Here is a 26,233-nt window from a genome sequence, read left to right on the forward strand (position 1 = left end):
AAAGCACAAAGTATTATATCCTGTCTTGTCCTGACTTTGTTTCCCTCTCATTATCTTCAGCTTCAATTGCCTTGCTGCAGGAATGAAGCTCTCAACTAAATAAAGAGAACAATATATTTGCCACGGATAGGATTTCTGCTTACACAAAGCACATGAAATGAAGAACGACCTGCCCTTTGTCCGCATTTGATAGATTATGAGGAAATCGGCCCCTCCCTTCGAAGATCAAAAATGAACACATGCGTACGCACGTATGAACGCCCGAACATACGAGCAAACAACCTGCGCGTCTAATTCAGCACACAACACACAACAGATCCCAAAGCGCTTGTTTGTATGCCCACTCCGATCTACAGCAAAGTAATAATCGCTGTCCAATCAAGCTGTGCCATGCTTGCGACCCAATTGCTGTTTACCTCTGTCGCCAATTAAACAAATTCACAGATGGTCAAATGAACAATTGCTTCAATTACTTCAATTGCTGCAAGTGCTCATTACGGAAACACTTTTTGCTGTCTATTACTCTCTGATTTCTCGGGTATCAACAGAACGCTGTAAAAAAAAAAAGGAGGATAAACAGAGACAACCATGGATCGTTCTACTGCTGCCCTTTGTTTTACTGCTGTTGTTACACGTTTCGCATTGTTCATGTCAATGCTGCTCACTATGACAATATTAGCACGGCAGCCATCAGGACCGGTGGAGACACTTGGATGGTCTTCCCTCTCCTCGCTTGTCAGATCGAGCACAGACACCACGTCCTTAAGATGTCAACGGGGATTGGATGTCACTTCACAAAGTTCAAAACCCTCGACTACGAGGAGTGGCACTAATGCCTTTCTAGCAGACGATTCGTCAACAGAAAATACGAACAGATTGTTGGAGCGAGCATTCGTGTATTCCTTTGCCTATTCCAGCAACGGCTCGTGGAAAGCAAATCAAAGGTCAGGGCAACCGCTACGGTTCATTAATGTCGGACTGATAAAAATTCATGGGCCAACCAGATGTTGCACATGGTGGGTGCGTGGATGTCAACATACGTGGAAATGCAAGCTATATCAGATTCAGAATGGTGCGCTAGGCGAGAAATAAAAATCGGTTCATTTCTATGCTGGCGTTGTTGTTTGTAAGTCTAGAGTTGAGAGCGTGCATGCATCCATTGGCTGTGATGCTTCCTCATGGTCGCTCTGCCAGTCGCACGGCAGGCAAAGTCATGCACCTCCCCACAATTATCTCCTCTGCTCATTGGTCGATACGATGTATGTCATTCTCATAAGTGAGGCGAAGCTTGCATGCAACGAACCATCTTTCAAAAGTAACTTTGGTTGGACGGGTGCTCTTTTTTTTTTTTCAATCGACTTGGCCTGACCGCAGCGCAGATCTGTAATTTCGGACTTTGATCCAATCTGCTTCGCCCCTTGCAAGCTGGGGGGAGCTTCCCATAATTGCAAGGTAAGCAATGCACACATCTTTTGCTCATTTGCTCATCATCAGGCTGAAAAGATCTTTCTTCCATCATCCACCTTCCTCGCACCATGTCCACTCGCCACGCCCGTACTGCGGACAAGTCCGCCAACGACAAACACACCCGCATCCTCAAGGCTCTCCTGCAGAAGCCTGACAACAAGTTCTGTGTTGACTGTCGCAAAAAAGGTACCAACCAACCAACGCTGCTCTTCAGCTGTTGTCTCGATCGAAATATCCGCCTGCTTGCTCTTCGTATATCTTTCACTTCCCCCCATGCCCTCATACTGAAATTCAATTGCTTTTTCTTTTTTCTTTCCTCTATTTGAACCACCATAGATCCTCGCTGGGCCAGGTGAGGACTGATTTTCTATGGATTACCTTGGATTTGTAGCAGACTTTAGGGCGCACGACATCGTTGACTGACAAATGACCTTGGAGTTTCTTAGCTTCAACCTCGGATGCTTCATGTGCATCCGATGCTCGGGCGTCCATCGCTCCATGGGAACGCACATCAGCAAAGGTAGCCTTCATTTCTATGGCATTGATGTGTCTCTTTTGGTCTGGTAAGTCCCATTTCAGCAATTAATCTCATTATTCTTCGAAATCGTAGTAAAATCCGTGGACTTGGACAGCTGGACAGTAGAGCAAGTGGAAAATATGATCAAATGGGGTAATGAAAAGGCAAACATGTACTGGGAGGCGCGCCTGCCAGAGAGCAGTATCCCTAACGAAAAGTAAGTCAGTCCCAGGATTGTTAGGATGACATCCCCAATTTTTCGTAACAATCGATGCTCATTGTATGGACCAAATGCCTTTTACGATAGTACCTCTGGAATTGATCCTTGGATCCGAACAAAGTATGAGCACAAGCAGTTCGCCAGGAAGGGATCACTCCCCGATCCATCCGAATTGGGGCCCATTGATGAAGCGATGCTCATGCAGCTGGTAACGAGTCGGACCACAATGCGGCGAAATATGCAAGGCGATTTTCTTATGCATGCGGATCAAATTATTGACAAGCCATTCTTCGTGCTTCTTCTATTTATAACGGCTAATAGTATGGAAAGTCAGAGTCGAACTCCAGGCCCCAGGCACAGATGAATCGTTCAGCAGGATCTTCTGGGTCATTCGCAGCCCTTGCTCCTCCACCTGCCAACCCCGTTAGATCCTCGACCCCCAAAAAGTCCACCTCGTCCTCAGGTCTCCAGGGCGCCGATCTTTTTTCCATTGGACAGAAACCTACCTCTACAAAGACCTCTCAAGCATCCGCAGCTCCAGTCGACTTTTTTGGCCTGAATGACCCTACACCAGCGTCGCCTCAGTCAATGCAATCACCTAAGCCTGCAGTGAACACTGCAGTCCAGGATCTTTTCTTGATGAATGCACCTACAACATCTCCAGCACCATCCTCCAGCGGCATACAGGCTCCAGCTGCGAAGGCGGCCAATGCGGACTGGAAGAACTCTATCATGTCCTTGTACGGAAATCAATCTTCAGCACCCAAGCCCAGCACCGCCAGTGCATTTGGAATGGGTCAGCCTGCTGCGCCATTTGGACAGTTACAAGGAATGGATGCATTTGGATTCGGACAAGCATCAGTTCAGCAGCAACAGCAGCAACAACCGCAGCAGCACAATCCATGGGGCAATGACGACGCATTTGGCGCTATGCAGCAGGCTTCAGCACCTACCTCGTCATTCGATAGCTTTGGTATGACCTCCAACAATAACAATGGCTTTGGTGCCACTAACGGCGGTCAGAGCAACGGTGGCAGCAATGGTGTTCCTCAAGGAGGCGATTTCTTTAGTATGATCGCAGGCGCCGCACGATCGCCCACTACAAGTTCACCACAGAGCAACAACAAGAATAACGGGTATAACACCAAGACTTGTGCACATTTGGCGTATTCTACTGCTGCACCGTGATTATGTATTGACATTTACTTTATTCTTTTGACGATAGGGCCTTTGGAGACCTCACTTGGAACTAAAGAGCTATACCATGGAGAGGCGGCATGGCGGCGTTGGCCCGCGAGTGTAGAGCGTCTTGATACTCCTATTACTTCCATAATAAAGCGTAATGTTCACTAATCATGCCTACAACTCTGCACCAAAGGAAATAAAATGGGCCACACGGCGTGCATGATGCTACCTTGGAGAGTTGGGACGCCTTTTCCCCCCCCTTTTCCCACACGCTTTTCACCACTCCGTTTGCTTCATTTCCACTTCCCTCCATTCTACGTCTGTCCCCCACTCCGGTCCTGCACGAACAATCGACTCCCCTTCCAGGACCATGGGCACGGAAACACCACCGCCAGCTCCGACTGAGCATAGCATCATGTCCAGGAGGAGACCTCCGTCGCTCGAGAGTCTGCCGCTCGAATGCATCCAGACGATTCTCGAGAACCTCGCCCTCGACTGCCATGCTCTCTACAGCCTCCTCCTCATGAACCGGTCCTGGTTCCAGATGGTGATCCCCTTCCTTTACCGGAGTCCCATGGCCCTCATTGACGCCACCTGGCCAAAGCTCTCGTCGTACTCTCAGATCCTCAAAAAGGATTTGCCACCACCGCCCACCCCTGCTTCGCCCTCACTCTCTCCTGCCGCTGTCGTCGCCACAGACTCGCAGCAGTTATCGAAACCCATAACGGATGAACTGCAGACCAGCTCTCAGACAGGATCTTCCTCGGATGCGATAGATTCAGGATCTCGCCCTGGAAGAAGCCTCAGTAGCATCCGACGGACCAGCACCACATCTTCCAACGGCGGTGGAGGCGGTAATGGAGGCGCAGGATACGGATTCGGATACGCGTTTCGGACACCCAGTCGAAGCAGCAGTCATAGTAGCACCAGGTCCTGGGTCGGAGATGCATTTTACTATGGCAGGAACGATGCCGTCCTCCAGAAGGATCAGCGCGAACGACTCGTCAAGCGGAAAAAGATGCAGGTCCTCTGGGTACTCCTCAACTGCACCCTCTCCGAGGACGAACACGAGGCTTGCTTGGCTGTCGCGTCCACCACTACTACTACTACCACAAGGGGTGAAACTGACGATGACAACAATGATCAACATGAAAAACACCGCAAGACCATCGCATCATCAACCATACTTTCTCAGGATTTGAACCAGGACCTCGATATCGACCTCGAATACTTCCGCCCTATGATCGATTACCTCACCTACTACACACATTTCCACCATCCAGGACTTCGCTTCATCATCTGGAAACTCTTTCCCAACATTGATGACGCCTTCACAATTGAATGGCGTCTCATTAACCACTGCCCGGAGCGCATTCGAGAGCTCTTTCTCGAAAGTGTTCAGCTTCAGGATATGGTCCCCCTGGTTTCGAAACTGAAAACACTCCACCGGATCAAGGCCTGTCACGAATCTTGGGATGTGAATCGGTCGATCGAGTTTATGAGGCGACACAACCAGCTCTTTGGCACGGTCCGAATGCTCGAATTAGAGGCCTATTTGCCGGACAAGCACGACACGGTCATGGACGATAACCTGAGTGATCTCATCTCTCAAGTCGAACATTTGAAAATTCTGGAGCTTGCGGGATTCGAGTCGTTACGGGCGCAGTTGGATCTGATACCTCGGGAGAACTTGAAGGTCTTAAGACTGAACTGTGGGACTCTAAGCCCTGAGTTTGCGCCCAACCCTATGGGCTTCGAGCCACCACATGCAGCGGCGGAATCACAAGGCGAGACATCAGGACCAGATTCGAATAAGGAGAGCAGGATGTCCGTGAATACGTTCTTAAGTCAGTGTCGTCAACTGGAAGAGCTGCTACTCGATCCGGTCGACGAGAACATGCTGGAATGGGCGGTGAAAGAGCGCAGGGATTTTGAGGTACGATATATTTTTTTTATTTTATTTTATTTTGCAGAAAAGATCATCAATATTATGAATACGTTTTGCTCATGGCTTTGTAGTGAAAAAACTCACAACCCCGATACTAATTTAGGCCGGCCTGCTGTCCTCAGTCCCAAGCTCCCCGTCGGTCTCCAACAATCTTGCCCACAGCCCGATGCCCTCTCTAGTCCCACTTAAGATCCTCGAACTCTCCGGATCCGACAGCGAACATGTCGCCACCACAATCTCTCAAGCAGCTGAGGCCTTTCAAGACACACTCGAGGTCATCAAGGCCAACTCCTTCTCCTACAAGACCAACCGCACCCTCCGAAACCTCTCCTGGAGATGTCCCATGCCTCGGTTACGCGTCCTCAAGGTCGTAGGGCGATCGAACCTGCCGCTTGATTTCCGGTCGCTTCAATACTGTCCAGCACTCCGTGTCCTAGACCTATCAAAATATTCGGGGATGCGCGCCTGTTCTGAGGCGCTGCTGTTGAACTTAAAGTACTTGACTCAGCTTGAGTACCTGGGACTCTCTAGCTTTGATCATTTGACGGATTCAACCTTGAGGACGATATTGGGATGCATGCCGAGACTGAAGCACTTGAGGCTCGCGATCGGGGACTCGAGCGTATCGTCATCATCGGCTTTGGCGTCCAGTTCCATTTCATCCGCAGCATCTCCGTCCTATAATAACACTGCTAATAACAGTACAACAGTCGAGGGTAACAAAACTTTGGGAAGCCCATGGAGATCATCAGGCGTGTTGGGTCCTGGTTCAGGAGCCGGTAGCAGGAGTAGCACAAGCGCCAGTGGTAGTGGCAGCAGTAGCAGTGCAGACATGTTTCCCCGTTCGCCCTTCGCAGCGTTGTCGCTCTCCTCGTCCTCAACCGCGCCATCGACAACCTCTCCGGCGACCAGTTCATCTGCGGTCTCTCCAATCCTCTCCGCACAGCAGCAACAGCAGCAACAAGCCCCACAACAGTCTTCAGGCTCCATGTACATCATCACCGGCCAGATCCAGAACCAGTATTCCCAATACAGCTACCACCACCCGCCGCCTCCACTGCCATCGACCTCAACAGCTCCCTACAGTGGCAACCTCATTAACAACAGCCACAGCACCACCAGCCTGGGCGGTCTTGGCGACATGGCCTCCTCCGCAAGATCGACTTCCTCCCTCATGGATCGGTTCTATATGGAGAACAATTATCTTTCGCTCGAAGGCATTCTCGATGCGATCGATGGACTGTCGTCGGACTCAAAGTGTCAGCTCGAGAAGCTCTCGATCGTCTTGGGCAAACTCGAATTCGAAGAGCATTATCGACGACTGGAGTTGTATAATCAGCAGCATCAGGATCTTGAGATTACAGTATACCGATATGCGCATGCTGTTTGAACATACTTTTCTTTGTAATAAACGAGATCGACACGTCGTCCACTCTCTATGGACCTTTCTTTGTTTCTATATTTTATTTATTTTATTTTCTCAGATACTAGTGATTCCTTCCTTGCCCATTGTTGATTAATTAATAATACTATTCAACAAGAACAAGATGCACGCAGGCGAGGAAACAAAAGAAAATAGGCTGTCAGTCAACACATTCATATCGACATTCAATCAAAGAACAAGCAATAAAAATCTCGAGATAAGAAACATACCAAACTGGCCGCAAAGACGATATCGCGTTTGATGGCCTGGCCAGCCAACTCCATCTTCGTGTACAGGGCCGCATCTCCAATCATCCTCGCCGCGTTTCTCACTTCGCTACACGTCTCGTCCAGCCGATGGATCGTCCTCACGATCGAACCTATTCAAATTGAGTAGTAAAAAAAAAAAAAAAAAAGCAGATACAAAGGTAGATGAGTATTTTCAAGTCCAACAAAAAGAAGAGCCCGCACAACCATTTCCACCCGAGCTGTGCCAGTAAACTATACGTACCCTCCTGAACATCTGTCAGCTCCGTGATCTGCTTGAACGTCATCCCCCTCGCCCACTCATACACCACCTCCGCCAGTCCAAACCTCAATGCCGACGTCCCCGGTGCCGTCGCAGACTCCAGCCCATGTGCCTTCTGCACCTCTGCCATCCTCATTTCGATGGCCAAGATCATCTCCTTGCCCTTCGCTAACTGCGGTGTCAACACCGGCTCCGACGCATTCTTCTCCTGACAGACGAAACACGACAACAGCGCCACGATCTCCTCTGGCTCGAATTCTGATAGCATGTTATCCAGGATCAGCTCTGTCAGGATCAATTCGTCTGCGGTGTTGATCTCACAGGCCACACGACCCTTCAGTTGAACAGTCGAGTTTTCGGGATCGAGATAATTCAGTTCTTTGAGAATTGCGACTCTTTGGTGGTAGTCCGGCAGCAGCTCGAGGTTCTGATCAGAGATTGTCCGCTGCAACTCCTCCAGTTTGTACTGCAGCTCTCGCTCCTGATGGATCATTGCATACTGTTATCAAATTGGAGACATAAAAAAAAAAAAAAAAATAGTATCGAGTTTAGTGGATGGATAAAAAAATAACATAAAATAAAAAGTCTCTTTCAACCCACTTGAACCTCCATCCAACAACAAACAAGCGCTTGGTAACTTACATGAGCCTTCAGATCCGGACACTTATTACACTGGCACTGCAGGATCTTTCCGAACAACGCCTGCTTCTGAGCCAGATACTCTCGGAATTCCAGATCCTTGATCTTGCTCCAGTTAAACTCTGTTACCAGGCCCGCCTGTCGTTCCTCAATTTCTTCCACATAGCGGATCAAATCCCTCCGGACCTTCGTCACCGCCTGAACATCCTTTCGCATGATCGCTTCCACATCTACCTGTAGACTCGTGTCCGTGATAGTAAAGATGTCATGGTATGCTACGGCCTCGACCACCTGGCTGCTCTCCTGCTCACTCGGCGTCTTCAGCTGCGTAACCGGAACAAGAACGTCCTTGTCCACACCGGGTTTATCTATAAAACGATCAGCGCGCATGAACGTTGAAGCTCATTTAGCGACCACCCCACTTCGAAAGCACTCGACGAATGCTTAAAGAGCCATTGAAATGCAATCTCATACCTTGTTTTGGTTCAGTAAGGATACAGCACCAGAACGATTTGGATTGCTTGGCCGCCATGTCCGCCTCCGCCACCGTCTTTAGAATAACAGCAAGAGTATTTCTATGGAACTGTCCGCCAAAAATGAATGAAATTCAAAACGTTTCGTTAAATAACAGATTCCCGAGGCATAGATTCACAAACACATTCGGAGTCCTAAAAAAAAGTGCCGCTTACACTGCTATTCAAAACGACCACACGGCCGGCGCTCAGAGCCTTGAGACCGAATGTTTGCCTCACAATCCGGTCCATCAATTGGTGATTGATGATTACCATCCTGGAGGACATGTTATAGAATTCATCAATGTCCTTGTTGCATATAAAGCAATCCAGTTTCTTGAGAATTTCCATTGACTTGGCGCTCTATTTAGAGTATAATTTTTTTAATGCCCAAGATATGTAGACGACCACAACAAATGCAAGAACTTTTTTTTTTAAAAAAAAAAAAAAAAAAAAAAAAACCTACCTCAGCAAATAGCTTCTCCTTCTCGGGCATGGCCTTTTGAGCCGTGTTCTCTGAGAAACTGCGCTTAATCATCTCCTCGACTCGAAGCGCCTCCACGCGAAGCAAGTTTAAAATCATGTTGTACGTCAATCGGAACTGCGATAACAACTTTGTGGCCTTGCCCAACAACATCTCTTGCAGCTCGGTTGCCTAATATAAACAATACACCTCAATATTAGAATTTAAAATTCCATTGAACAATAAGAAAATACTTTTTTTTTTTCGCGAATCGCGATATTATCTTACCTCTGGCGGATCTCCATTGCATGCGATAATAACCAATCCTGTTGAGTCCAGACCACGTCTTCCAGCACGACCCGACATTTGGGTATACTCACCTATTTCCAAACAGAAAAAATAAATAAATAATTGAATATGATGTTTAGTAAACGTGTATACGACCAGCCTGCGTCTAGAAAGTGCTCAAAACAGAGGCTCTTGTTACCTGGCAAGAGATTGCGAAAACTACGTCCGTCATGCTTGCGGATACCCGAAAACACGACAGTACGGGCAGGCATGTTCACACCCTATGACAGTTTATCAAAATTCCAAAAAAAAAAAAAAAAAAAAAAGTATCAATGGGACCGTAGAGATGCTCCTTCCATACTTCGTGCTTCTCCAAAAAACCCCACTTACCATCGCAAAGGTTTCAGTAGCGAACAAAACCTTTACCAATCCGCGCGCAAACAGGATTTCGACCATCTAAAAGGTTCATTTAACCAAAACACCATGTCAATAAAACCATATCTCATTGCGCCCACAACAAAATCTCGATAAACCCCCTTCCAAGAAAAGGAAAAAAAAAAAAACGAACCTCCTTGATGATCGGCAAGAGTCCAGAATGATGGACCGCGATACCTCTGCTCAATAGATCCCGCATTCTCTGAATCTGTGGTAACTCGCGATCGGTGCCGTGCAATCTCACGAGCGACTTTTCAAAGAACACATGCACCTCACTCTTCTGCGACGAGGTCATCAGATCTGTGCTCGAAAGTCCCGACGCATTTTCCTCACACTTCTTCTTCGAGAATGTGAACACAACCACGGGCAACAACTGCTTCTTGTTCAGGTATCCAACCAAATGTGTAAACAGGTTCTTGTCCTGCTTGTCGTTCCTCCAGCCACCACCACCTCCTCCGGTATTCCCTCCACGCCCTCCACCACCACCGCGTCCTACACCTCCGCCTCCGCGACCTCCTCGCAGTGCCAATTTTGTGTCGGCCTCCTTCTTTGAGAGGGCATCGACTGCGTTCTTGTAGCCGAGATTGAGCCAGGTCTGCTTCGCGTCGACAATCTTGTAGACCTCCCGGTTGGCGAACAAGTGGTGCTCGAGCGGGACAGGACGCTTCGGAGTGCTGATCACATAGATATCCTTCTTCTTTGTCCGTCCGACCCAGTCTGCAAACTCCTTGGTGTTGGGTACTGTGGCCGAGAGCAAGATCAGGGTAACATGTGCCGGCAGCATGATAATAACCTCTTCCCAGACAACTCCACGCTCCAGATCGTTCACATAGTGGACCTCGTCAAAGATCACAAACTCGACATCGCGGATCAAATCCGCACCTCGATACAGCATGCTCCTTAAAATCTCCGTCGTCATAATCAGACACGACGCCTCCGGGTTGATCTGCACGTCTCCTGTTAGGATACCAACCTCCTCGAACGTGCCCTTGAAGTCCCGGAACTTCTGATTCGAAAGCGCCTTGATGGGTGAGGTATAGATGGCCTTGGTCATGTGCTTGGCCGCCAACGCGATTGCATATTCTGCCACGACGGTCTTTCCGGCACTGGTGTGGGCCGCCACAAAGACACATTCGCCCTTTTCCAGATGGTAGACCGCTCGCTTCTGGAAGGTGTCGAGTTCGAATGGGAAGGGATGTGCCATCTCCGGTACGAGCGTGTGGAAGTCGTCAAAGGATTCATTCACATCCACAACATGTGCCCACTCGCGACTCTTAGTCTGCGCTGCAGTGATGGTCCGCTTGGGTGCTGCTACTGGGATAACAGTGTCAAGGATGGCGTCCACCTCGTCTGAGGTCTCTGTCTTTGGTTCAGTCTGCGGTTGCGTCGTCTCGTTTGCTGTCATTGTTGCGGTCATTGCCTCAGGCTCTTCCTGGGCTGGACGCGGAACTGGGTCCATCAATGCCTCAAAGTCGGCCTCCTCATCCATATCTTGCTCTGCGAGGATATCTGCAATGTTGAACATGGCTCCGTCCTTGCCCATCTCTGCCTCCATCTTGTCATCTGCATCTTGATCTGAGAATAATCCTCTGCTGAACCCTGGTGGTTTAGTCAACAAGCCCTCGGATCCCAAAGACAAGTCTTCAACAATCGCCCGTGCGATATCCACGTCATCCATTCCAAGCGCCTCCTTCTCTTTTTCCAAGACACTGGCGCCCTTGATCTCTTCCGGATCCAATCCACCAGGCGTAAAGGGAAAATACCCAGCTTTTCCTCTGACAAAATCGGCTCTCTTGCCTGGTGCACGCGAGAAACTGGTCGAGTTCTTAGCGGTCATGATCGATGTCGAGGCCACAGTATTGGTGCCGGCCAGATGTGTCGTCCGCAGGTCCTTTTCGTAATATCCCGCACGCTCGCCATAGACATTGTGGGGTTCCAGGGCAATGGTTGATTCCGCGGGTGAGGGGTCGAGCGAGAGAAGGGTCGTGAACTCTTGGTCGCGATCAAAGACCTCCTGACATTTGTTGAGCCATTCGGTCGAGAAGGTGTTGCTTGGGAAGAGGTGTTCTCGCTCGATGTCCTGTTTGATTTTGTCGAATGTTTGAGGTCCAATGATCGACTCTGGTAACTATCATAGCAGACGGAATCCGTACTTGGTTAGAAGATACTATGGTGTTGATCGCATTTCATTGCACGGTATGGAACAGTGCCAGTGCATCCCATACCTCGAACTTTTCGGGCAGGTTCTCTGTGGGCACGCCAGGGAAGGCTGCGGATTTGAGACGCGCCAGCAGATCCAAGGTATCTACGTGATCGTGTCGCATGACGAGGGAAATCCCAGAAGAGTTAATGAAAAGCTGCTTATGATGAAACAACGAGCCTGGCATCGTGTCTGAAAGGCGATTCTGTTTCCTGTCTGTACCTTGTGAGGGCATGTTTAGCTGGTGTGGTGTGGTCTGGTCTGGCCCCTGTCGCTCCTGGAAGGATCGTTTGGTCTCTTCAGCATTAACCCATCGCAACGCCCTCAGAAAAATGCGTCTCTGCGCTGCAAAAATCGGACTGCTTACAGCTCCCACCATCCACCAAATTCATCGTCCCTGAGTGAACGCGTCCCATAGAGTAAACGCCCACGCTTAGAAAGCTTATCTTCTGATGCTGTCTGCCTCAATGTTGATACCGAGGCTATAGTCTACCAGTCAACATTGTCCACCATCCCGGAGCATCCCCGTATGTTTACGGTGTGTACAAACCAGGGCATGTTTGGCTGGCCTGGTCTGGTTTGGGCGCAAGGGAAATCGGGTGTGGGGTGCCTTACCCCACGCCGCGTGACAAGCAAAGCACCAACCCAACCTTATGGACCATCGCCGGAAAATGCCCGTCTTTTTTTATTATAAAGCTTCTTTCTCACACTCCTTCGGCATCACTCTCCACTCCTCCACGCTGTCTTCCCTCATTCGTCCATTCTCTCTTCCACGCACTCGACCCATCAACCGAACAAACACTCTCTCCAGTCATGTCTGCCCTTCGCAACGTCGGTCGTGTCCACCAAAAGTCCACTGCGTTCTTTCTCTGTGATATCCAAGAGAAGTTCCGCACCCACATCTTCCAATACCCCTCCGTCGTTGCCACCGCCCAGAAAATGGTACAACCTCTCGCTCTGCATCGTATTACCTCCCTCATGGAGCTTTTGAAGACCGAATTGATCGAGTAACCGACGGCTGGCTGTATCGCTCGTTTGCCTCCATAGATTGCCGCCCACAAGATCCTTGACATCCCTTTGATCGTTACGGAGCAGGTTCGTGAGAAAAATTATTACGCCTCCAATGAACACAATATCAAATGCTCAATTGCCACGCACACACACACTCTCTCCTCCTTTCTTAAATAGAACCCCAAGGCGTTGGGCGCCACTGCGAACGAACTGGATCTCTCTCAGGCAAAGATCAATATTCCCAAGACAAAGTTCTCCATGTTCGTGCCTGAGGTCGAGAAGGAGCTCAAGGGTATCAAGTCTGTTGTCCTCTTTGGCATTGAAGTATGTCATTCTCTTTGTTCTCTGGTATACTTGATTGAAGACCAATGATTTTGGGAACAATACTAACACCTTCCTCATCTCTTCCCGAACTATGAACCACGCTAGTCGCATGTGTGTGTGCTGCAGACAGCATTGGACTTGCTGGAGAATAACTACGATGTCCATGTGCTTGCAGACGGAGTGTCGAGCATGAACAGCTTCGAGATCGAGCACGCTCTGAACGTAAGTTGATATATATTTTAAAATTTTCGATTTTCCACATGTGTGTCCAATGGCTCATCAGAGCTAATCATTCTCTGCCTCATACACTCTCATCATCATAAACTACAGCGCGTCAAATCGGCAGGCGGATATGTGACAACAAGCGAGTCGATCCTCTTCCAGTTGATGGGAGACTCGAAGCACGAAAAGTTTAGATCGATCTCGAGCCTCGTCAAGGAGACCAAGGATGCAACCGCAGGCAACAAGCTCTTCATCAAAAGCAACATTTAAAAAGCAACCTCAATGCACCGTGTAGATCGCAACAAAATAAAACCTGTTCCGCATGTGAAGTACATTGAGCATGAAAGAAAAGGAATGGACAATGGTTAGGCCCAGAGGACAATGATCTACTGGCGAATCCATGGTCAAGATCCAAGCCCATCCTAGCCAGGAGAAGGCAAATAAAAAAATAAAAAAATAAAAAAAAGAGAGGGGTAGCGCCATGCTCCAAAGTGTGCGCAGGATGAGTATGCAGGAGAACAGGTCGTGCTCGTTAGAGCACGAAGGACTCCTTTTTCTCATTTATATCCGCATGGCTCTTTGAGTAGTACCGTCGACTCCAGTCAAGTACGGAAGGCATGAGAGAATGTCTCTTGAAGTGAGCTATTGCTCCTCCACATTCGCTATTCTTGGGTTGATCTTCATGAGAAGAGAACAGACAATGAAGTAAAGAGACAGAGAACGATCAGGACTGGAGTGTTCAGTGTTTTCTTTGCAATACGAGCAGACCAGTGTATTTTTAAAAGGGCGAGAGCAGGGATGGAAACAAAAAAAAGGCACAACTGAGAGAGCAAGGGACATGTACGATGGCATAAATGGTCGAGCAGGATTTGCCCATGTAACCAGCTTGAGAGTGTCCACAATTTTGATATCCCTTTGACAAGAAGACTGAAGAACAAAGGAGGTGGGTAGGGTGTTTCCTGGGTTCATATTTAATAGCCATGGTTGTCTACACCCATTTACAACATTCAAACACTCATTCGACACCCCCAAAGCAGACGCGACAAAGAAAATGGGTATCCCCATCAACTTCGGGTCGCCTCCTCCGTCCTTCAGTCCGACTCAATCTGCCATGCCCTCCTGGCCCAGTCATCCTTCTCCGACCTCTTCCTCTTCCCCGGAGCATTATGGCCACCACAGCAACAGCACCCAACCTCCTCCTCCTTCCACAGGGGGTTCCTCCTCTTCTGCCTCCACTGGTGTGAGATCGATCACTTCCACAGCAGCGATCGATACCACCACCAGAACCAGAACCAGCCTCACAACTACCACAGCTAGCCGGGCAGTTGCCCGTCCACACCCAGAACGGCGCAGAATCAGCCGTGTCCCCGCCTTCACGACCACTTCCTCATCTCCACCCGACAATCACAGCAATCCAACCGGATCAGGGTCACCGCAAGCAGCAGCAGCAGCAGCAGGCTCAGGAGCCAATATCGATCCCACCTCTGCGTCAACCTACCCTTCTACCAATACCATAACACCATCACCACCAGCCTCACAAGGACCCCACCCAGTCTGGCATCCTTCCTCTTCACTCCTCACACTATACCTTACTCGCCCGTCTCCACATTCTCCTCTAGTAGCACCATCACATCACCCCTCTCAAGGACCCAGTTCATTATGGAGCCGCCGCCTCATAAACACCAACCACATCGACAACCAACACCGCCTCGATTCCCAAGGGAGAACTGTATACAATACTAACAGATACAACCACGATGACTATCACCATCAACATCGTCCATACCACGACCAACCATACATGCCTAACGGACCCTCCACAAACTCCACCCTCCCCTCCACAACAACGATACTGGACGAATATAACACCAACGTTCACTCGAACGATACCTCTCTTCCATCCTTCCTCCAGGGTCTTCCCTCAAGCGCGCGCGCCATCGTCCGAGCACATCCGATCTACCAAGGCGCCATCCACATCTATCCAGAGAACCACGAGCCCATTTACATGTATGGCCGACCCATCCTCTCCTCTCCCTCCTCGGCCTCGTAATACTTTTGTAAAAAGAAAAAAGAACAAAAGAAATCTCGGTCAATAGTAGTAATAATAATAAAAAAATCATCCAACAATTTCAGATCCATAGATCTTCTTGCAGATACGTGCTTTGTGCTGTGTTACTCAGCCCAATGCTATGCTCATGCTCTCGAAACTTGATCTCCCCCCCTGTTTTTACTTCTACGGCTTTGTTATTTGATCGTCATGAGGAAAAAAAAAATGACAATGCACTGCTTTGCATCAGGATCAAACGGGTCCGTAACTCCCTCAATACCCACACACACACGCGCGCACGCGTCGCTGTTTTTTTTTGTTTCTTTTCAGTAACTAGCGTTTTCTATGTATATGTATCTATCGCCTTATATACATATAAATATATAAACAGATATATAGACTACACACCAAGGACTTTAGGATCCTGATGAATTTCAAACCCCACTCTATCTGATCTCCGTTCCAGCCGCGAAGATCCAAGGTCCGTAGTCTAACATGTTGTACGTGTTTCTGCATAATCAACCAAACTCTGCGCTGGTTCCGATTTCAGGGTCCGCATAAAAAATAAAAACCAGCGTGGGAAACCTACCACATGCCTAGACCACAGAGCGGGAAAAAAATAATCTTACTATTGCTTTCTATATAATAAAAAACGAGAACATGGACACAACATGCAACCCAAGCGTATGTGAAGTGTGCCATTGTTTACTTTTTACATCGACATTGGTCCTCATGCTGACCTGGCACGAATTTATCGAATCTATAGCCCCTGCTGCTGGACCTGTCCGAGCACCTCGGACATGCATATGCGGTCAAACTGGCCAGTCCAGAATCACCTCCAGGGACTGCCCTGAGAACCCCAGTAACGCGCCCGAAAGGCAAATTCATTTTTAATGGGGGTGGATTTACAGATAGTCTGAACTAACTGCTGATGTACTTCTCACCAAACGCGTCGATTTAATTGCCGCTTACAATCGCCGGCATAGCGCATTGGATTTAGATGCGCTATTCGTCGGCCGAATGCACTACGCGGTCTCAAACTTTGCGAGCAGCGTGGATCGTGATCGTTACTGCTTCCGTCTTTTGCTCCTGCATGTCAGAGGAGCGACCAGCTTCAGACACTGGCGAGCTTTATACCGCTTACTGCGAGGCCGCCAATGCGCGTGGATTGCTGGAGGATGACTCTGAATCGCACCGGTGTCTTCAGGAGGTTGCAGGCCACCCAAAGCCCTGCGGGCCTTACGCCATCTTTTCGCCCATGGCTCTGCATCTATGCAGCCCATCCAATCCTCTCAAATGATGAGAAACGTTCGCTGAGGATCTATCTCAGGCAGTGACTTTCTGTACGTTGCTGGAAATCGCTCGAATGATGAAGAGGATGCCAAGAGCACTGCGCTGTTCCACGTCAACAAGCTTTTGAAAGGAGCCGGGACCAGTCTGGCGCTCTATGAAGAGATGCCTCGAGACTTTCACAACCTCATCGATCGTCAACCCGACAGTGACGAAGCGCTTGTGGTTGCTCGTTACAGTATATCGTACTGTATATATTTTTTGCCAGTGCAGTGCTTCTGTTCACTAAAAATCGCCACAGACGCTTTTGACGAATGGGACCTTATTTCTTAAATGTCTCAGTGCTTGAGCAAAAGGCTCACCATCAACGCTGGGGAAGTAGAAGCTGTATGGTAGCACAATCAACAACTGGGGAAGCATGATCCAAATAATGGAAAGTCCATTGCGCTGTTCTGTCGACTTTAACGATATAAGTGCTGTGCTCAGATCCTCACAGTACACATATATATAAAGGCCTGAATTTCCTTTCTCAAGTAATCGCCAGCATCAATTCCTTGACAAAAACTGCAAAGAGTGAATCTCTGCTCGCTTCTAGTTCCGTACCCGCCCCTCGATCCCCGCCGCGCCCTTGCTCTCATTCTCGACCCCCCGCCGCGTCTTTGCTCCTCGCTCTCGATCCTCGCCGCATCCTTGCTCCTCGATTCCTGCCTCCTCCGGTTCTGAGTTACATACATCGTGCTGCCATCACCATCGTTGTGCTGAATTATACACTCGATTTAGCACCGACCGCACTTGCAGTCGTACCAACATCAGAGACCACGCATCCACCGGCACTGTTTGATAGAGGCGCTGCCACCAGTTTTAACTATTACGGATAGTCTGTAGCGTGACCATGGAGGAATGGCTAAGGTTATGCTTAATGTTCTTGTTCATTTTTACGGTGTCTTGGATATCAGCAATGATTCACAAACGTTTTAATTATTTAACCGATAGAGGACAATGTGTAATACAAGTCAACGTTTTAATAAATACCATGATGCAGTCGTCGGGTCTACATCTAGTTCTCCCCCTTGGCTACCAACCCTCAGGTTGATCAGATCGATCTCCGAAATACATAAACTTCTGATCACTCAAACTAGTAACGGATTGTACCTGCGATACACATAACCCCCAACCCCGCTTGCAGCCAAAGTGCAACAGCACCATGGCTCAGTCTGCATACGAGAAAAAATAGAAGGAGCATTTCCATGCTCCGCTTCTAGTATTATATAAGCGAAATACAGTTTCTTTATTGTAGCACTTGGGAGCATATTGTTACAGAACGAAAAAAAAAAAAAAAAAATGCAAATGGAAAGAGGGTATCAATCAGAAGGAAGAATAAAGAAGATCAGGGTGTTGGGAACCCTTCAGACTGGTGTACACGAATTGGATGATGGGAAATGAAAAGAAATATCCGCGAAATGAAATTTTTGCGGCGGACCCAGCTCTATAGCTCCTTTCCTGTCCCATACGTGGCACGTATACAACAGCACCACAAGAAACAAGGGAACAAGGGAACGGTTGGACAAAAATCCGTTTTGGCTTTTTCTTTGGGCGTCCGCAACATTTTTCCCTCTCTTCCCAAAAAACTGGTCAGGGTCCTCCTGCTGCTGCTGTGCCCAAAAAGAAAAAGGGAAGGAAAAGAAAAGAAAAAAATGAATCATCTCCACAGGAAAGAAGCAAAACTCAGCTGCATGCATGCATGCATAGATCCAAAAAAGGACTCGAGGGGATAAGAAGGATAGGAGCTAGAGCGAATTAGACGCTGAGCAGACCTCGCTCGCACCCTGCCTGACTCAAACACTGAGAAAGGAGAGGATTCAGAATGGGAGGGGAGGTAAGCGGTGTGGCAGGGGCATATAGGAGAAAAATGCTCAAGTGCTAAGCATACAAGCTCGTCCGCCCAAGCGGAATTGGAAAAGCGCTGGCCGGGGTGGATTCCTGTACGCGCACGGATTATTCAAACCCCTCGTCGTCGGCAGTGGCGTACCCAGAAGAGGAGACCGAAAGGAAAGAGTCTGCCGACAGAACCGAGCTCCAGGAACCGACGAATAGCGGGTGGTAATCCTCTTCTTCCGATGATGTCTCCATAGACATCGACACCGACATCGAGGATTTCACTAATTGATAGTAGGATTCAGACACATGTTATTATAGTGCCCTTTTCCTTGGTCTTAGCTCGGTCTGCCTTCGTCATCGCCAGAAATCGCCATCATCATCATAGGAAACATAGCATGGAGGGGAATGCAGACAACATCATTTTGATACAGCGTCCAAAACGTGCAAAGGCTTACCATGATGGAACACATCTTTGCGACGGGGAAGGTATCCTCGAGGCCTCAAGGGTGCAATCAGCTTTCGCGACCGAATCATCCCCAATTCACAGGCCATCATCCTCAGATAGTCCGTGTTCGAACGTGTCTCTCGCCCAGCCAAATGGCGAGGCAGCGGCAACTCGTCAACAACACTCGTCACTGTCGATACCACATTCGAATGGCCACTGCGGCAACCAGCCGGCAGCTTTGGCATGCTGCGCTTCACTAAAGGAGGCGTAGTCTGACTCTCCTTTGCCGATACTGTGGTCTTGGTTGTGGTTGTCGTGGCAATAGGAGCCGCAGGCCGCGAGGGCCTCTTAGCCTCGACCACAAGTGTTTCGCGGTAGGTGAAGGTCTTGAGCGGAATGATATCTGATCGCATGACCTTGAATTTGTCCATCGCCGCAACAGATACCGGGTATGAGCCCGAGAAAATACCTTCGTTGCTGGTGGTGGTGGTGGTGGTACTACTGTCGTTGCTTGTAGTGGCATGGATGTTGGGTAATGATAGTAGAGCATCGTCCGTCAGGTTCGAGGAGCTGGTGACCAAGGGCCTCGCATCCAAAGTGACCACCGGAGAGCTGTTCGAGACCATCAGAGCAATTGGGGGTGCAAAATCGCGTCCATGACAACTGGTGGTTGAACGACGGCTCATTGCCTTCCTACTGCAACTGCCAGAGGTCTTGTTGCTGTCGCCCTTGCTGTTGCTGGAAACCCATGAGGGCAGGTGGTGGTGTGCGGTGGCGAGGTACTGGGCCTTGAGACTGGCCCAGAAGCCGGGGCGGCAGGAAAGAGGGGTATCAGAGAACATGAGGTTCTGGAGGGACTGGAAGAGGGATTCGTGCTCCATGCTGGTGCTGTTGGATGTGTTATGGCTGTTGAGGGTCGGTAAGAGCTCTAAAGAGGGTGGTAAAGAGGAGGAGGAACGAGCTCGTCCACGGGCGGGGCTGTGCTTGCGGCGAGGGGGGATGATGCCGTAGGGCTGCGGGGCGTTGTGTGCAGGTGAGAGACGCATGGATGGAGGCACCGACGAGGGCTGTAAGCAGGGGGAGGACGATGGGTGTATGACGGAGAGCATGTTGGGAAGTGTGCTGGGGAGTGCAGAGGCTACGGGTATGAGGAATGGGATATGCTCCTGAGCGAGAGAAAAGGACAAGAGAAAAGGACGAGAAAGGACGAGAGAAAGGGACGAGCGAAAGAGAGGTGTGATCTATTAGAAGAGAATTTGGAGGGAAGGGCAGACAGGGGAGAGATATGAATATATATATATATATCGGGTGCGATCTGGAGTGACTGACCAGTAGGGGGATATAATATAATCTATCTCGATATCTCACACATCCACATCCACTCACACTCACTCACCTTTTTTTTTTTTGGTCCGCATGCTATATTGGGCTCCAGTAGCGTGTCTTACCTCCTCGCAAGGCATGTCTCTTGATTGGGGAGCTGGGATAGCAGCAGAAACCATATCCACTCTCATGTCCATGTCCATGTTCACTCCCATGTTCATATTCATCTTCATTTCAGCCTGCCCTGTCTGCTTCACATGGCTAGCGAGAAAAGGAAGTTGCCTCTCCGTAGCATCTCGGGATAGCAAGTGAAAAAACAACAACAAACAACAAACAACAACCCCACATGAGATCGTCCTTTTGCTTTTAGAATGTGATTGTCACCATCGATCTGAAGTGAACGTGCAGTTAGTTGTGTGCACACCACTTATCTCTCCATCCCCCTCCTCTGCTTCGTGTAACCTTCTCTCCGCCATCGGATATCGGATGAACACGCGAGCACACGATCTTCTGGCAAGACAGATAAACGACATATCGCACCTGCATCCTCACCCTTCCTTCCCTCCATAGTCTATCAAATCACATCCTACCATATCCATATCCATATCCATCGATATTGTCACACATCTCATCCGATGTTCGGGACCCTTAAATATCCTCTACATACACATACACATGCACACCCCTCACCGCCATCCCGTACTCGGTTCTAGCTTCTCATTCGCTATGCTTTTTCTAATCCCTATGACATACATAAATCCTCAGGGGGACCATAAGCTTATTTCCTCTTTTTTTTTTTTTTTTTTTTTTGGTCAAAACTGAACAGGCGGGGGGTCGCCGAACCCGATTTAACGGACTCGGTCCCAATTTTCCACAGCGGTCTATGAAAAAAGCAAATAAAAAAAAACGTGGCCTACTTGATTGATTACAATATGCAACTACGTCCCACGACTAAACCCTGTAGATGGACCCAGAACAGTTCATTTACGAATCTAGAACCATACGCAAGATCCTCGACAACAAAAGACAGAAAAGAAAAGAGGAAAAAAAGCTGTTCTTGTTTGTGTCAAAATACATGTTGTTTTTTTAATAGGAGTATCAAAGACACTACTTGTCTCGTCTTACTGCACGCCCCACGACAGCTCAAGCTCATGCTCGTCGTTCGACAAAAATGGCTGGTCAATCGTCTTGATCATCAGCTCACCGCAGAGTAGGCACTCCGATGCCACCAAGTCGTCCAGCTCATCCCGCAGCAGTTCCAGTCTTGGTACAACAACTGCCATATCATCTCCGCCTCCTGTTCCTTGGCCTGCTCCACCTGCTCCTCCACCAAGACCCAGGCCCAGTCCCGCCCCATCCTTGCCATCTGCAAAGATCACATCCTTGAACACCCCTGCTGCCGTCCCTGCCGCTGTGCCAACGATTGCCACACCTCCATTCACCATCATCTTGCCACCCGCACCAATGGCTCCGCCAATGGCCATCACTGCCGCTCCTGTATGTCCGATCAACTGGTTGGGTAAATGACTGAGTCCAGCATGTGAGCTGCCCTGTGCATCAACGCCTTTCAAGTTCGAATTGCTAACAGAAAGTGGCTGAAGTGTATGACCGGTATTCATCAGCATCATCTTTTGCTGGTTCTGCATCTCACTCTGGATTTGCTCCTGCAACTCGTCCAAATGCTTCAGCTGCCTCGTAGACAAGAACGGTGTCAGTTTCTTGATTAGACAATCTGCATGGAATGTGTGCTGACACGGAAAGATATAGAACTGTCGTGTCAACAGCGGGTAATCGCAGGCAGTGCACCGCTCTGTCGAGGCCACAACCGCGAAACGTGATCGGAGTTCGCGGACATCAATGCGGATATTCTCTGCACTCTTGGTCGCCTCGTCCATCTCCGTTTTAAGCTCGTCAATATGAAGGTTGTATTCCTCAAGCGCCTTGCAAATCTCTTCCTTGAAATCGTCAATGAGCACAAAGTCTGGGAAAAACGGTAGGATGTCCTCGATTTTCAAGAGATCGGAATTCGACAGGAATTCCATTGCTGCCTTGATATCTTTCCTTTCCTTGACAACATGGCGAGCAATCTTGAGCCAGAGTGACTTGCGCAGCATCTCATCATCCTCCGGCTTGTCTGCATTGATCTGCGCCAGCTCGAGATCATTGTGCTACAGTGAACGTAACAAAAAGGATAGCCAGGTTGATTTTTAGCAAATGGACGTCCCACAATATGAAACGCTCAACAGCATATGCATTTCTATATCCACGCAGGAGAACACACCCTCAAGGCCAGATCGACGGCTTCACCATAGAGACCCATGCTGCTGAAAATATTGACACAGCTTTGGATCCTGTTGTTCTGGGTACAGATTCTTAATGCATAATCGAGGTTGTAATGCATAGCTCGACCCTATATGGCAATGGTTCAGAATACAGCTTTAGCTACCTCAGGAATAAGTTGCCAATATCTTCGATCGCTTGAAATCATACCAACACCTACCTCAGTGGCCAAAAACGACAAAAGCGAGGATTCATCGCGTGTGGGCTGTATAGCGTAGAGGGTAAGCAAAAAGTTGTGGATCGCAGGGTCGGTGTTCTCCAGATTGGTAACCACATAGGACAAGTAACGGATCGCCTGATTCTGCGCTCCCGCCTCCAGTGACTTGTGGTCGTACTTCAAAAGCGCAGGGATGAGGTTTCTGGGATTAAGGTTGGGCTGTCGCATCCAGGCGCTCACAGTCTCGTATGGTGCGTTTTCCATGAGCACAGGCGAGAAGCGGTAATAGGTGTCGAGCGATTCCTGCTTGCTCAAGACCTCAAGCGCATTCCTGTAGTTCTTTTGCTGGATCCAATGGGATATCACGCGTTCATAGTCCCCAATCAAAATGGCGTAGAAAAGCAACTGTTCAGTCCGACCATGAGAAGCCAGTAACTTGTAGGTCGTCTTTTTATCGAGGTACATCTAATCAAAGGAAGGATGTTAAATTCAAACATCTTAGTTACGCCTCACAGCTCATATGCGCAGATAGTGAGTAATAAGCATAACCCACTGTACCTTGTTGGTTTCTAAGAATCCCTTGAATTCATCTTCCAACACACTTTGCTCCGCTTGCAGGTTCTGGACATTGGATTCTGCTGCTGACGATGCGGCCTGGTCCTCCAGCTGATTCATTTTGCTGAGGTATATCTCGACAAGCCATGTGCAAACGATCGTTTTTTGAGTGATATCCTATCATAAACATTCGCACGAGAACCACTGTCAACTCGATAAAACTATTTGAAGTAAGGCTCTTCAAACACAGTCAAACACTGGCACCTCTACAACTCACCTGTTTTCGCAGCTTATCGATTTTGGCGAGGAGATAGCTTCGGAGGGCATCTCTTTCGTCACGCTCCACAAACTTGAGCGCCACTTCCTCAAAAGGAACTGTTGACTGGGCATAGTACTTGGCAGAAAGCATGTAGCGGCTTCCGGAAAAATAGTTATCTGCTTGCAGTGTAAACACGCGGTCTCTTTGAATGGGGTTCTATTTGTACGATGACCGGTGGTATGGCAATGGAAATGTTAGTCTACTTCCAATAACCCATGAGCAATCTGCCGAGGATATACATGACAATTGGCATTTTCCTCGTACCTTGGTATATTGAAGAGCAAGGTCATACTGCTTCTTCTCGAGATAAAGGGTCCATACATCCCGATCCTCCTTGGTGATAAGCAGTTCAAAGAGCGACAGGCCGGTATAGATCCAGAATGTGTTTTTGCTCGTATCCACTGACATTCCTAGCACTTCCTCTTTTGCTCTCTATATTGAAATAGACAGTCGAACGCACATAGTGTCAGTTTAAGGCTCGAGAATCCATAAAAATGCCGCCCCATAGTCTCGAAGCGCTTCACGTACTAAGGGAATCAGTTCGTCAAAGACGAGCTGATCGTTGAGTTGGTTGACAGCTCTCACACGCTCCTTGTAGAGCAAAATGAAATGAAACTCTGTCAAGGCAATGGCAATCGGGACCTCTACTGCGGCAGAGGCGTCGGGTTCGAGCCGCGTGGCGGGATACGGAAGCAGCTGGGGTGTGTCGATCACAGATTCCCCAGCATTTTGTGATCCAAATACGAGATTTCCATGATATACTCCTGGTCCTGTCAGCCATGCAAATGTCTTGGCCACGCCCTGATACTGAAGGTCCTGGAACGGACTGAAAAAGTGTAGCTCACTGTATGGCAGGTCACCCGGCAACTCCGAGAATCCTAATGAAGATGATAAAAACATCAATCTTTGCGTTTTTGTAAAGCCAAGAGTCACCCCCGTTTCCTCAGAAAATACGGTCCTGACGCCATACCTGGATTGACCTCGTATTTGGAAAAAAGGTTCTCAAACAGGGCCTTGTCCTCTGAGCCTCCAATTATTCCGCCAGAGCTGCTTGGTGTGACAGAGCCAATGAACTGGTAGATGCGTGTGGGCGTTACTGCTACCACGACATATTTCCGCAGACTAGCTGGAAACTGCTCCATCCGAAGGCCACTGATAGGCATGTTGGATCCAATAGAATACACTTGCTTAAAGTATCGTTCCTCTTTTTTGAACAACTCGGCTGTTGGCTCCAGTTCTGCTTCAAAGATAAGTCCGTTCCTGGTTCCAATCAAAAACTCCTTTGTTGAAGACTCGGTAGGTCGGTCCGATGAGCGGTTCCATGCAATGGATTCAATCACAATGCCCTACAGTTTTACAAACAGGAAGATGGAGGATTTCCTTATTTCAAATAAGCACATCATGAGAGGCATTCAAGCAAGACCAAGATACTGTGTGATATAGTAGGTTGAGAACATCGTACCTTGATTTTCGACAGGAGCTTTGCCTTCTTCCACTTTGCAAAGAGGTAATAGTTATCGCCCGTCTCTGTCGTGATGATCAAATGCCGCCCTGTCGGGTCGAAGAACATCTTGTAAATCCTGCCCTCTGTTGGTTTCCGCGGAATCTCGATATCTATACGTTATAACGTTTAAAGCAATGTCAGCATCATGCATGGAGCTTTCATGGACAGTCTGTCAAGACTAGCAAACGGTGCTCGAAAAAAAGTATGAATTCCTGTACCCTCTACTTCATATGCCTTGTCAAGGTCGATACGCAGCAGATGCATGCTTTCCATGGCCATAAAAAGAATGTTGTTGGAGACAGCCAGGGCTGAGAGTCGACTCGGAATCTGGCAGTCGACCGGGTCGAGCATGAAGATGCGGGACTCATCTTCGATAAGTCCAGTGCTCACGTAGCCGCTCTCGAGCTATGTTAATCACAAGCAGCAGGGTCAGGTCAAGGATGCGCTTTGAGAGGGAGAGAGGCGGATATATGTTGTGCACTCAAAGCGCGACAAGTAGTACCAGGACGAGGTTGTTGGGCTCCCATCCTTGAGAAGCCTGGGTGATGATGCCGCCATTCGACGAGCCGAGGTGTCCCGAGGCCTGGTTGCTGTCGAGATGCTGCTCAATGATCTCGTCCAAGTTCATGACGAATCACTCGCGTTCCCTCAGTGTGGTTGTTGGAATGTTTTTGTGAATTCTCGAAAAGGACAAAAGAGAGGAAGAATACAACGGAAAGTGGGTCTAGGACGAGATTAGCATGGTCACTCGCACGTCACGTTGCCAAGAAAGCACGAAACGCGTTCCCCGCAAACGTGTCTTCTTTTCCGCACGTCTGAACGCCTGCACGCCTGGGGGGATCTGGCGTCAATAAAAAAAAAACGTATCTTCTTTTCATAGGTTTTGGTTCCTCATTTTGCATTAGTTTAGCGGGGGCCTTTTTTGGCTATCATTTGGTAACTATCGGCCGGCTGACAGTCCAAGCCGAGGCTTGGCCTGTGGCACGCCTGCAC

At 48.7% G+C, this 26,233-nt stretch overlaps 7 protein-coding genes across 7 annotated transcripts; 4 read left to right on the plus strand and 3 right to left on the minus strand.

The window, feature by feature from the left end:
* Nucleotides 1-1,512: 1,512 nt before the first annotated feature.
* On the plus strand, nt 1,513-3,615 carry BC939DRAFT_442572 (uncharacterized protein). Its single transcript, XM_051554407.1, has 7 exons — nt 1,513-1,653; nt 1,804-1,819; nt 1,914-1,987; nt 2,078-2,201; nt 2,292-2,412; nt 2,526-3,340; nt 3,430-3,615. The coding sequence occupies exons 1-7, from the start codon at nt 1,536-1,538 to the stop codon at nt 3,455-3,457; spliced, it is 1,296 nt and encodes a 431-aa protein (XP_051415376.1). The 5' UTR covers nt 1,513-1,535; the 3' UTR covers nt 3,458-3,615.
* On the plus strand, nt 3,477-6,783 carry BC939DRAFT_442574 (uncharacterized protein). Its single transcript, XM_051554408.1, has 3 exons — nt 3,477-3,521; nt 3,618-5,325; nt 5,441-6,783. Exons 2-3 carry the CDS (start codon nt 3,760-3,762, stop codon nt 6,725-6,727), a joined length of 2,853 nt encoding a protein of 950 aa, XP_051415377.1. The 5' UTR covers nt 3,477-3,521; nt 3,618-3,759; the 3' UTR covers nt 6,728-6,783.
* A 74-nt stretch (nt 6,784-6,857) lies between these two features.
* On the minus strand, nt 6,858-12,060 carry BC939DRAFT_500468 (NUC185 domain-containing protein; the record flags this gene model as incomplete). The annotated part of the gene is made up of 13 exons (XM_051560052.1): nt 6,858-6,866; nt 6,991-7,139; nt 7,271-7,787; nt 7,931-8,295; nt 8,402-8,510; nt 8,617-8,802; nt 8,906-9,094; nt 9,191-9,282; nt 9,390-9,471; nt 9,581-9,646; nt 9,759-11,753; nt 11,851-11,930; nt 12,048-12,060. 13 exons carry the CDS (start codon nt 12,058-12,060, stop codon nt 6,858-6,860), a joined length of 3,852 nt encoding a protein of 1,283 aa, XP_051415378.1.
* Nucleotides 12,061-12,517: 457 nt separating this feature from the next.
* On the plus strand, nt 12,518-13,883 carry BC939DRAFT_442577 (Isochorismatase-like protein). Its single transcript, XM_051554409.1, has 5 exons — nt 12,518-12,767; nt 12,873-12,920; nt 13,014-13,160; nt 13,266-13,382; nt 13,491-13,883. Exons 1-5 carry the CDS (start codon nt 12,639-12,641, stop codon nt 13,650-13,652), a joined length of 603 nt encoding a protein of 200 aa, XP_051415379.1. The 5' UTR covers nt 12,518-12,638; the 3' UTR covers nt 13,653-13,883.
* Nucleotides 13,884-14,405: 522 nt separating this feature from the next.
* Nucleotides 14,406-15,501, plus strand: BC939DRAFT_442579 (uncharacterized protein). The gene has a single exon (XM_051554410.1). The coding sequence runs from the start codon at nt 14,434-14,436 to the stop codon at nt 15,430-15,432; it is 999 nt and encodes a 332-aa protein (XP_051415380.1). The 5' UTR covers nt 14,406-14,433; the 3' UTR covers nt 15,433-15,501.
* A 3,213-nt stretch (nt 15,502-18,714) lies between these two features.
* BC939DRAFT_474541 (uncharacterized protein) lies at nt 18,715-20,598 on the minus strand (the record flags this gene model as incomplete). Its single annotated transcript, XM_051558428.1, has 3 exons — nt 18,715-18,878; nt 19,053-20,109; nt 20,491-20,598. 3 exons carry the CDS (start codon nt 20,596-20,598, stop codon nt 18,715-18,717), a joined length of 1,329 nt encoding a protein of 442 aa, XP_051415381.1.
* Nucleotides 20,599-21,313: 715 nt separating this feature from the next.
* BC939DRAFT_442585 (Pep3/Vps18/deep orange family-domain-containing protein) lies at nt 21,314-25,930 on the minus strand. The gene is made up of 11 exons (XM_051554411.1): nt 25,743-25,930; nt 25,459-25,645; nt 25,199-25,350; nt 24,707-25,082; nt 24,265-24,614; nt 24,001-24,168; nt 23,695-23,892; nt 23,421-23,594; nt 22,866-23,327; nt 22,647-22,775; nt 21,314-22,533 (listed from the first exon to the last, which is right to left on the minus strand). The coding sequence occupies exons 1-11, from the start codon at nt 25,866-25,868 to the stop codon at nt 21,487-21,489; spliced, it is 3,369 nt and encodes a 1,122-aa protein (XP_051415382.1). The 5' UTR covers nt 25,869-25,930; the 3' UTR covers nt 21,314-21,486.
* Between the last annotated feature and the right edge of the window lie 303 nt (nt 25,931-26,233).

This window comes from Gamsiella multidivaricata, assembly GCF_025024155.1.
Source record: "Gamsiella multidivaricata strain RSA 2152 chromosome Unknown BC939scaffold_12, whole genome shotgun sequence".
Classification (NCBI taxonomy): domain Eukaryota; kingdom Fungi; phylum Mortierellomycota; class Mortierellomycetes; order Mortierellales; family Mortierellaceae; genus Gamsiella; species Gamsiella multidivaricata.

What these genes read in the sequence shown, in the direction of transcription:
- BC939DRAFT_442572 (XM_051554407.1), top strand. Translation starts at nt 1,536, where the DNA reads ATGTCCACTCGCCACGCCCGTACTGCGGACAAGTCCGCCAACGACAAA. An exon ending in AAGCGATGCTCATGCAGCTG is followed by an intron (nt 2,413 to 2,525) that starts GTAACGAGTCGG and finishes AACGGCTAATAG; the next exon opens with TATGGAAAGTCAGAGTCGAA. An exon ending in AGCAACAACAAGAATAACGG is followed by an intron (nt 3,341 to 3,429) that starts GTATAACACCAA and finishes TTTTGACGATAG; the next exon opens with GGCCTTTGGAGACCTCACTT.
- BC939DRAFT_442574 (XM_051554408.1), top strand. Translation starts at nt 3,760, where the DNA reads ATGGGCACGGAAACACCACCGCCAGCTCCGACTGAGCATAGCATCATG. An exon ending in AAGAGCGCAGGGATTTTGAG is followed by an intron (nt 5,326 to 5,440) that starts GTACGATATATT and finishes ATACTAATTTAG; the next exon opens with GCCGGCCTGCTGTCCTCAGT.
- BC939DRAFT_442577 (XM_051554409.1), top strand. Translation starts at nt 12,639, where the DNA reads ATGTCTGCCCTTCGCAACGTCGGTCGTGTCCACCAAAAGTCCACTGCG. An exon ending in TTGCCACCGCCCAGAAAATG is followed by an intron (nt 12,768 to 12,872) that starts GTACAACCTCTC and finishes TTGCCTCCATAG; the next exon opens with ATTGCCGCCCACAAGATCCT. An exon ending in AGATCGAGCACGCTCTGAAC is followed by an intron (nt 13,383 to 13,490) that starts GTAAGTTGATAT and finishes CATAAACTACAG; the next exon opens with CGCGTCAAATCGGCAGGCGG.
- BC939DRAFT_442579 (XM_051554410.1), top strand. Translation starts at nt 14,434, where the DNA reads ATGGGTATCCCCATCAACTTCGGGTCGCCTCCTCCGTCCTTCAGTCCG.
- BC939DRAFT_442585 (XM_051554411.1), bottom strand. Translation starts at nt 25,868, where the DNA reads ATGAACTTGGACGAGATCATTGAGCAGCATCTCGACAGCAACCAGGCC. An exon ending in AGCTCCTGTCGAAAATCAAG is followed by an intron (nt 25,083 to 25,198) that starts GTACGATGTTCT and finishes GTAAAACTGTAG; the next exon opens with GGCATTGTGATTGAATCCAT. An exon ending in TTGACGAACTGATTCCCTTA is followed by an intron (nt 24,169 to 24,264) that starts GTACGTGAAGCG and finishes ATTTCAATATAG; the next exon opens with AGAGCAAAAGAGGAAGTGCT.